This window comes from Labeo rohita, chromosome 16 (genome assembly GCF_022985175.1).
Source record: "Labeo rohita strain BAU-BD-2019 chromosome 16, IGBB_LRoh.1.0, whole genome shotgun sequence".
Taxonomy (NCBI): Eukaryota; Metazoa; Chordata; class Actinopteri; order Cypriniformes; family Cyprinidae; genus Labeo; species Labeo rohita.
Window position 1 is genome coordinate 27,302,695 of NC_066884.1, and position 10,883 is coordinate 27,313,577.

General features: G+C 36.8%; 1 protein-coding gene across 1 annotated transcript; it reads right to left on the minus strand.

Annotated features, from left to right (window-relative positions):
- Window positions 1-3,786: 3,786 nt before the first annotated feature.
- LOC127178870 (tryptase) lies at window positions 3,787-7,232 on the minus strand. Its single transcript, XM_051132034.1, has 7 exons — window positions 7,068-7,232; window positions 5,749-5,911; window positions 5,380-5,660; window positions 5,092-5,291; window positions 4,743-4,941; window positions 4,619-4,640; window positions 3,787-4,083 (listed from the first exon to the last, which is right to left on the minus strand). Exons 1-7 carry the CDS (start codon window positions 7,111-7,113, stop codon window positions 4,044-4,046), a joined length of 951 nt encoding a protein of 316 aa, XP_050987991.1. The 5' UTR covers window positions 7,114-7,232; the 3' UTR covers window positions 3,787-4,043.
- Window positions 7,233-10,883: the final 3,651 nt, after the last annotated feature.

The window sequence follows — 10,883 nt, forward strand, 5'->3', positions numbered from 1 at the left end:
CAAACCAGTTTTTATGAATGAATGTGTATGCTATGTTAAAGAGAGTTAAATATGCACATTCAACATAAGGAACAGCTCCCTTAAATGCATCATTTTTCCGTTTGAACTTTTCCGTTTCAATTACTGTTTCTATGGTAGTGTAATATTTTCTTCAATTTTCTCTCTGTTTTGGCCTTCCATCCATACTGAGATGGTGTTTTTGTCAGGGGAAACAGCTTTTTTTGAAAGGACGTGACGTGCGGCCAAGTATAGTGTCCCACTCTTGGAATTTGTGCTCTGCATTTCACCCATTCAAGTGCGCACACACACAAGCAGTGAATAGTGAACAAACAAGCACGTACACACCCAGAGTACACTAAAAAACGCTGGGTTAAAACAACCTAATTAGGGGTTTTTTTGTAACCCAATGCTGGGTCAGATATGGATAAACCCAGTGTTGGGTTGTTTTAACCCAGCTAGTTGGGTTAAATCTTTGACCAAAAGTGCTGGGTTGTTTTAATTAACTCAAACATTAAATGAAAATTATTATTGCTGGCTTTAAATAAACCAAAAATAGGTTGGACACAGACATAGAATTACTAGGGGCAACAGTAATAATCAAAACGTGAATATTTATTAACAAGTGAAAACACCCATGGACAAAAATTTGACAAAGTGAATTATCCAGCATAGTACAGAGGTTTGAGAACATATTTTAACATCCGAATGAATTAGAAGCAGTATCATAACGAATAAAATCAGTTTATGTTATGCAAGGCAAGGTGTTTTCACCATGCAAAACGACCGTTACTGACACATTTAACTGACTGACATCTCGTCCGTATGTTTTTATAAATTATTATAAAAAAATAATTTACAGCACAATAAAGACTTTAAGATGGAATAAAACGTATACAAACCTTTATTTCACGAAGAAGTCCACTAAATTGGCGGCGCTGAGAAGAATGAAAATGCCCGTGCGCCAACTGTAACCCAACAGCTGGCTTAAAGGAGAAGTCCACTTCCAGAACAAAAATGTACATATATTTACTCACCCCCTTGTCATCCAAGATGTTCATGTCTTTCTTACTTAAGTCAATAAGAAATTATGTTTCTTGAGGAAAACATTCCCGAATTTTTCTCCATATAGTGGACTTCAATGGTGCCCCCAAGTTTGATCTTCCAAAATGCAGTTTAAATGCAGCTTCAAGTGGCTCTAAATGATCCCAGCCGAGGAAGAAGGGTCTTATCTAGTGAAACGATCTGTCATTTTTTAAACAAATTGACAATTTATTTACTTTTTAATCTTAAATGCTCATCTTGTCTAAGGCCATGTTTACACTAGTGCGTTTTCTTTTCAAAATGAAAACAATCTTCCTGTACACTAGCGTTGTCACTGTGTTTTGATCTACATTACACAACTGGAAACACATGTCACATGACCATTCATGCAGGTACAACAATAGATATGTATAGGTAGATTCCCTATTATTTAGATGGCAGATGCGTCTACATGCTTGGAGTGGTCGAATGATGCATCTACCTATACATATCTATAGACACAACAATGAGCATGATGTTATTGTTTACATGGTCGTCAAGGATACGCAGAGAGAACGTGGGCAGCCATGCCATCGTTTTCAAACTAAAACCGGGTCTGCAGCGTTTTCAAAAGTCTCTGTTTTCGAGAGTCGGAAACGCCAGAGTAGTGTAAATGACAGGTGTAACCTTAGCAAAAGTTATGCGTTTTAAAATGAAAACGCACTAGTGTAAACGCAGCCTAAGTCTGTGTGAACTCTTTTTTTTTTTTTTTACCCCAGTTCAATACGGTCAATACAGTTAGGGTATGTTGAAAAACTACCATCTCGTTTTCTTTCCCAACTTCAAAATCGTCCTACATCGCTGCAGAAATACTGACCCAGTGTTTACAAAGTGAACATGTAGAGAAGATCAAACACCCTTTACAAAAAAAAAAAAAAAAAAAAAAAAAAAAAAAAAAAAAAAAGGTGAAACAGTGATGTAGGATGATTTTGACACTGAAGAAGAAAACGAGACAGGAGTTTTTCGACATACCCTAACTGCGTTGACCCGAATTACACAGACTACGCATGCGCATCACAGAGACGAGACAACACGAATGTTTGAGGTTAAAAAGTAAATAAATTGTAAATGTGTTTCAAAAATGACCGATCGTTTCCCTAGATAAGACCCTTTTTCCTTGGCTGGGATCGTTTACAGCCATTTGAAGCTGCATTTAAACTGCATTTTGGAAGTTCAAACTTGGAGGCACCATTTAAGTCTACTAAGTTATATTGGAGAAAAAGTAGAGAATGTTTTCCTCAAGAAACCGTTTCTTACCGACTGAAGAAAGAAAGACATGAACATCTTGGATGACAAGGGGGTGAGTAAATTATCTGTTAATTTTTGCCCTGGAAGTGGACTTCGCCTTTAAAGTGCCAACGCTGGGTTATTTCGTCAGTGGGAGGGGGAGGGGTGTATAGTTTGAGTGGTCAGTGAGATCCAGCAGTTGGGTTACACAAAAAACTACCCAACACTGAAAAAATAACCCAATATAATGACCCAACAGGCATACATATCTATTTAATAATTACATATCTAGCTGAGGAAATTAATATTTTCAAACAAGTTTTTTTTTTTCCTTTTGTGGGCATTTTTTTTAATCTTTATAAAGCCATTCTTTTTCTGAAAGTGTGCATTATGTTTTGCGTCAGCCTAGAATAATATAAGACATTTTAGACTGTTACCACATAAATAAAATCATTAACAACAAAATTCATATTTTCAATATAGAGGAAACACAAACGCTGCAACTGAACTGGCATTTAGATGCATTTACCCACTGTTTCACTGTGTCATAAATGCATTTAACCTGCAGTTACAAATGCATGAATAATGTTGTAATATTTTAATCCTAAAACGTTGAATGCTGATATTGGAAATTACTGGAAATATACCGTCATGTTGTTTAGAGACTCAAAACAGTGCAGTGGCTGTGTTTGGAATGATTTTTTGTTGGCGAAATAGAGCAAAAATAGGCAATATGGTGTCTAAAATGTAAGTATCTTAATGTTAACTTCTAATTTATTGAACTGTTGTATAAAATCAACATCACATTTGTGATTTTTTGAAAAAAAAAAAAAAAAAAAAAAAAAAAAAAACTTTGTCATTTATGATGAGGGAATTCGTGAGTTTCAGTCTGAGCAAAACTCCAGGTTTCAGCAATGACTGTTCTGAACGCCTCTGATTGGCCACTGCATTCGAGTCTTGTGTGATTGGTTATAATGCGCCGGTCCGGGATGGGATGGAAGGAAACATTTACAACTCCAATGAAAGCAAAATGAGTTTTGTGTTATCACTAACTAACTATTCACTAACTGAACTGTAGTAAACGCAAAATAATGGCGAAACACGGATAATGACTGATAAAACTATGTTTTTACTAGCGGACAACTACAGTTGTGCCCTTAAAATGCCTTGAAGGCTCGACGTAGCAAAAAAAGGGCTGTTTCAAACCACATTTCTGGGACAGCCTTTGGGAAACTACAGTTTTAAGAGAAAATGCTCAGCAATGGTATTGATTATTGGACGGGCACATGGTTTGTCTAAAAGCATATTAAAAACACCACAGACAAATAAACAACATAAACAGCTATAATATAATAATAGATGCTCAAAGAATTTATTTAGTCAATATAAAAATATTTGAATGAAAGTAAAATTTAAAATAGTCTCATTTACCAGAAAAAAAAAAAAAAAAAAAAAAAAAAAAAACTCTACAAACTACATTTCAAACTATTAGTCATTTTAAGTATAGACAAACATTTATGTGGAAGATCTAGAGTATGATTGAGGATATTGGCAAATATGCAAAAAGGCGGCAAGGTTCAGAACAGATGAGAGAAAAACAGACAAGTGCTCTTAAACATTGCGGTTTGGAGCAGCTCTGTGATAAGAAGTTTGCAGTGAAACTGGCATCACATGAGCTTTAAAAGCAATCTTCACTGGAAATTAAAGGGACTTTATTGTGTGACTGACATGTAAGGTCATTTTTGAAGAATCTTCAGAGCTACAATACACCTCAGACTGCAGAGAGAAAAACAAACTACAGTGAAATGAGAGAATGTACAGTGTGGGTTTTTGATAAGGCTAGAATCTAAACTCTACAATCTAGAATAAAATGCTGCATTCTTTGTCAAACGGAAATGCACATTTTAGAGTAAAACATTTTGAGGATGCAGTAAAGTAAATTTTACTGCTATCAGCAACAGATACATGCAGATTTAAGTTGTAAATTGTGTTTTTGAATGACCATTTTACTAAAATGAAAATTAAAACTAAACTGTAAAATAGAAGAGAGCTTTTTATTTAATTGTAAAGCTCTTTTGTTAAATTGTCCTTTGTTATTGTCCTAATGAAAAGCTACTATAGTTGTCATCTCTTACAAAAATTAACAATGGTTTTACTACTACTACTACTACAAAAAAAAAAAAAAAAAAAAAAAAAAGTGTGTGTGTGTGTTATAGTTGTATATGATTACATACTGATTTACAGTCACAACACACTCTTGTTCATGTGAAATTGCTGCATGTGTTGTGTGTGTATTACTGTGGTGACTCACAGGCCGGACACCCCCGTATACCCTATATCGATTACACATAATTCAATCAATCATCAGTCAAAGAAGTGTGTTGTTAATGATGCACAAATGTGTATAACTGTATAAATGTGTGAGAGAATTTTACCTGGTTGCAGGCTGATGAATTGTGGAAGCTCCCTGCTTGGATGGTTACTTATAATGTTTGTAATCCATTGCTGATATTGTGAGACACGGGTATACACACTGGGTATATTGGGTAGACCACAGCCGAAACCCCAGCTGGTGATACCATGCTGAACCCATGATGAATTATGCCAACTCATCAGTGGACCTCCAGAGTCCCCCTGCAGACAGCAAAGAGATTGGGATTTTTTCGTCAAACAGAAAAGCAAAAATCAAATATTAGATGTATAAAGATACAGCAAATATTGACAGGCATTCAGGCAGACATGGTCTGTATGCAGTTATGAGTAACAGTCGTCCTGTTGTTTTACCATGTTTGTGTCTACGCCACCACAAGGAATGCCAGCACAAATCATATTATTGGTGACTCGTTTGTATGTTTGTTGCAAATTATTGCGCATTCTCCTCGAGTTATATTTAATAATTAGTGTGGTCAGCTGGTTATAGCACTGAGTATGGTTCACCACAGGAACTACAGCCTGCTGCAGAGTCCCAGGATAAGGTAGGCGTTCTGGACACAGACACACACAACACACATTATCATGATGCTTTTATAGGAATAAATCTGTCAAATCTAGTTACCGACAGAAACTTTGTACCTCCAAGTAAAGTTCTTCCCCAGCCTATGATCGAACTGTTGGTGCCAGGAGGGAAATCACTGCCACTGGCAATCAGACACACTGGACGAATATAAGCATTATATGTGACCAGAGAAGACAAGAGCAGCAGAGCAATGTCATTGTCTCTATCGTCAGTGGTTGTACTGTACAAGTTGTGAATGTAAATTTGTTCTACAGTGGTCATGACTTCATTATTATTTCGTTCACGCTGTGTCCACTTTCCCAAGTACACACGTATGTTGTGCGCAGTAACAGTAGGCCTATTAAAGGAGCAAAAATAGTGCAAGAGCAATCACAAAAGGCAGGTCTTAAGTCTATATTTACTGCATGCATTGATATGGCTCTAACCCAAAGAAGCAATGAGCTGCTGACAGCACCCATTTACGGCTGATGAGGGAACCTCCACAAAAATGGTAGGTGAGGTTGTGCAAACTGACCATCCACGGCCACGCGTTACTGGGGGCATTAACACCACCCCCAATACGAGGATGCATAGGGCCATGTGCATGAACTGTGAAAAAGAGAGAAACTGCTTAGAGACAGTTATGTAGACCAATTATAAGTTTGTAAACATTCGGGAAGCACAAGAATTAATTGAATACAAGAATTAAAAAAAAAAAAAAGGTACATTTGATTTTATATTTCAAAACTCTGACTTTATTCTTGCAATTACGAGAAAGATTATATCTCACAGTTCTAATAAGGAAAAACAACTCATCATTTGATCTTTTCCTCTCTGCTCTGAATAGGAGTTTATATTCCACACTTCTGGCTTTTTTTCCCCCCCAAACTCACTATTTTTGAGTTACATTGAGTTATAAAGTACAAATTAGGAGACATAAACTTGAATTTGTGAAAAAAAATAAAAAAATAAATAAAAAAAATAAAAGTCAGAATTGTGAGAAAAATCAATAAATGTTATGTAAAAATGTTAATAGTAATAGGTTTAAATAATAGTTCATGCATAATTCAATACGTCCTCTATGAACAGCATATGTGAATATTATGTAGACCTATTGTTTAAATCAAATTTATGCTTTAAAAGTAGAGTGATCATAGCAGTTTTCATTCATAGCATGTACGTTTAAACTTGTGCGTTTAGCTCCAAATGGCATCTTTGACGACAGTATTCTATAAAAATGATTTGCATTCTGATTTTGACTTCAAAAGGCAGAAAAACAATTTTTTTTCTCCTCTCTTATTCCATGAATTTTACCCGTTTACCTCCACTTGTCACCAGTGTTTTTCTGCAACCACTATACGAGTGCAGCTGCACATAGTTTGGTCTATTGCAAAGGCTCCAGATGACATAAGCTTGCCTATTAGAAAACCATGGGTCGTCTTATTAAAGTTGCTATAAGATGTTAAATGTTTTGATATCTTCTGCCAGATTGAACCACTCAACTGGACCTCCCTCTGACTACAAAAATCCACCCTCCAAAGACATGCCAATCATGTAAGAGGTGTGATATTTCAAAACACCTTTTTAGTGATGTGTCAGGTAGCTAGGAAATTTTTGCATGTTATTCCATTGGAAAATTGTTTAAATCTTAAGACGGAGAGGTTCTTTATCCAACTTAAAAATAGAGCCTGCCATAGAACAGAGCAGAAAAAGAGTGGCAAAGAAATAATATATGCCACTGTCCTGAAAGTAAGCAAGGTCTTACCTCGGATACATATGAGGAGTGCCAAAGTCACACATGTCTTCCACATCTTTACGCAGACTCTGTCTTCCCTGGTAGGATGGATGTCTATGGTAGCTCTCACAGTTCCTTTAAATAACGTCTCATATCTCAAGTATCTCTTATCAAAAAGCCGCCCAGGCGTTTAATTTTGCATGTCAGTTGACATAGACAAAAATTGTGTTTCAGTAGGAACTGAGAGATTAAAGAGAGGAGCAATTTCCTCTTTTCAAAAGTCTAAAGATAAACTTTGAATTTTTTTATTAATCAATGTATGCTTTATTTTGAGTATGTGGTCATGATCACCTGGTGTAAATGTATCGATTTCCGTCACTGACTTGCTGTTGACTTCTGAGCAACGTCGATGTACCAGAGTCCAGTAAAAAGAAACCTTGAGTGACCATTCACCTGCTCTCAGTGTGATTTCCTCCACAAACACAAAGTCATATATATGCAATTATTGTCACGATAACGTAGCGGGCAGAACAGAGACTGTAGTAGAATGCAAACAAACAGGGTTTATTGAACAGTTGGAGCAAAGGAAGAGAATAGTCAAATGGAGGAATGAGCAAGCTTATCTGAATGTCTTTGTCAATGGAAGTGGATGAAGAGAGTTCGTTGGGTGAATAGTTCGGGTTATCCAGGTGAGCAGCCGGTCTATGGATCCAAAGGAGCGAGGAGAGGTCTGGAGCTATCATGCGAGTGTGAACGGTAGACCAAACAATGAAGCAACGGTGGTGTGAGGCTTATAAAGGGTGGAGCTAATCGGAACCAGGTGATAATGATTAGAACTCAGGTGAGTGAGAGCAGGTGTGGCTTGCTTCAGGTGACACGACTGGAGTAGGTGACTGTGGTGAATGCCTGACAATTATTGTATAGATGTATACAATATAGATATCTTTTTTTTTTTTTATTGTGAGCAAAACAAAGTCACCCATGATTTTAAACAGTAAAACATGTTGCGTGCTAAAATCATTCACAAACCACCAAAATAAATGTTTGCTTTAATTCAGAAGATATTTTAATAGACATATATTACTACGATACTGATCAAAGTAATAATAATATATTAGTTGTATGGAATATCATACAACCAAAGAAATGTTCATCCATGTTTTAATATCAAACATACAGTTCTGTTGTGCAGCATCTTAAACATTTGTTTTGTTGTAAACTGATTTTTAAAGATGGATTAAGTTGTTAAAATAGGATTATTATTTTGATAATAAATTTGTATTGAGTCATAAAACAGACTAAATAAATGGAAAACAGAATTTAGGGGAAAATAAAATAGATTTCATGGGGCTCTAAATTAAATTTGAACTGTGAACAAACAAGTTATGTTAACATTTACATTCATTTTGCAAACACTTTTATCCAAAGCAACTTATAAATGAGGAATACAGCAAGAGTTTTGTCGAGGCAAATAAAGAAGAAATGCTTATAATTAAAAAATTTCAGACAATGCATTAGCTTCAATAGGGAGGGAGAAGGGTTCTGTCTTTTGAATATAGTCAGGGAATCTGTATTCTGGATGAAGGTGGGAAGATCATTCCACCAGCAAGGATCTGTGAATGACAAAGTTCTTGAAAATGATTTTGTGCCTCTGTGGCACTACAAGCTATTGCTCGCTTACCGATCGTAGGCTTTTAGAGGGCATGTGGATTTGTGTAAGCAAGTGCTTGTATCAGCCGGGTGCTGAGCCTGTGGTAGATCTGTAAGCAAGCATTAATGACTTGAACTTGATGTGAGCTGCAACTGGTAGCCAGTGCAGAGATAAACAGAGAAGTGGGCTTGTTGAAGACAAGATGTGCTGCAGCATTCTAGTATAGAATAGACTAGTATATTTGCATAGATGCCATTCTTCTTATGATGTAGTACATTGGGTGTTATGGGAAGTGTTCCAAGTTCCAGCTGACCAAATTTATGCAGCCTAACAATCATTTAACTAATGTTTTAAAATAAATGATAATATATTATGTGTATGCCAATTTAAATAGATAGTTTTTTTTGTCTAGATTTAAACTGACAGAGTGTGTCTGCTTCCCAAACGATGCTAGGAAGTTCCAAAGTTTAGGTGCTGAAAATGATCTACCGCCTGCAGTTCATTTTGATGTGCAGAATTTTGATATTGCAATTGCTTTGAATTAATATAAGCTCACTTAATATGAGCTCACTTAAAGGATTAGTTCACTTCCAGAATGAAAATGTACAAATAATGTACTCATCTCTTTGTCATCAAGACGTTTAAGTCTCTCTTTCTTCAGTCATAAAGAAATTATGTTTCTTGAGGCAAAAATTTCAAAAATGTTCTCCATATAGTGGACTTCAATGGTGCCCCCAAGTTTGAGCTTCCAAAATGCAGCTTCAAATGGCTCTAAATGATCCCAGTTGAGGAAGAAGGGTCTTATCTAGCAAAACAATCAGGCATTTTCGAAACAAATTGACAATTTATATACTTTTTAACCTCAAATGCTCATCTTGTCTCGTCTCTGCGATGCGCATGTGCAGTCTGTGTAATCCGGGGTCAGTGCAGTTAGGGTATGTCGAAAAACTCCCGTCTCGTTGTCTTCTTCAACTTCAAAATCATCCAACATCACTGTTTTATCTGTTTTTTGTAAAGGGCATTTGATCACTTTCACTTTGTAAACACTGGGTCGGTACTTCTGCAGCGATGTCAGACGATTTTAAAGTTAGGGAAGAAAACGAGATGGAAGTTTTTCGACATACCCTAACTGTCTTGAACCAGAAAAAAGAGTTCACGCAGACCTAGACAAGACAAGCGTTTGAGGTTTAAAAGTATATAAACTATCAGTTTGTTTGGGGGCACGATAGAAATCCACTATATGGAGATAATTCCTACAATGTTTTCCTCAAGAAAACTGAAGAAAGAAAGACATGGACATCTTTGATGACAAGAGGGTGAGTAAATTATCTGTAAATTTTTGTTCTGGAAGTGAACTACTGTGGAGTACTGTGGAGCTGAGCCATTTTACTAATGAAATTTTTAGTCACCCAATTTTTTTGTATCAGTTTTTTTGTATTTATGAATTCCATTTTCTGAGAGTGAATTTTGTGAAAAATACAGAGCTGAGTATCATCACTGTAACAGTGAAAACAATCGCCATGCTTCCTAATGATATCTCTCAAGGGTAGCATGGTGAAAAGCAATGGTCCTAGTACTGAGCATTAGGGTACTTAACATCTGGTCCGCCTTGGTCCTCCGGATCCTCCCCATCGCCCTGGCTCATCATCGTCGGTCGGCCCCCTGGAGTCGGCAGCCCTTCCTCCACTATGGATCCTGCCTCCATCGGCTTCACCGTGGGTCGCCATCATGGCTGTGCCCTGGGTGCTGCCTGGCTCTTCCTGCTCCCTCCTGGCTTCTAAGTCCCCCTCCGTCCCTCCCTTTGTTGTTCCTGTGGCGCGAGGTCATGTATTCCGGAAGGGTGGTGAACTGTCAGACCCAAGGACTGTTTGTTGTGTTTAGTTCCTGTTTGCCCATATTTGGTTCTGTTCCTGTTCTCATTAGTTCATTAGTCAATTATCAGTTAATCATCCTCACCTGTCTGTCTCTCATTAGATACCCTATTTAAGTTGTGTTCAGTTTACGGTTTGTTGTCTGGTCTACTACGTCCATATGTGTGATTCCTGCCTGTCTGTCTTGTGTTTGCCCTTGTGTGGATTAATTAAAGACTGTTTACATTAATCTGCATCTTCTTTTTGTGTTTATCCACCATAGCGTGACAGTTTCTATATTTTGCTGTAGTGTGTCAGTAGGAAATATCGGTTTACATTTCAAAA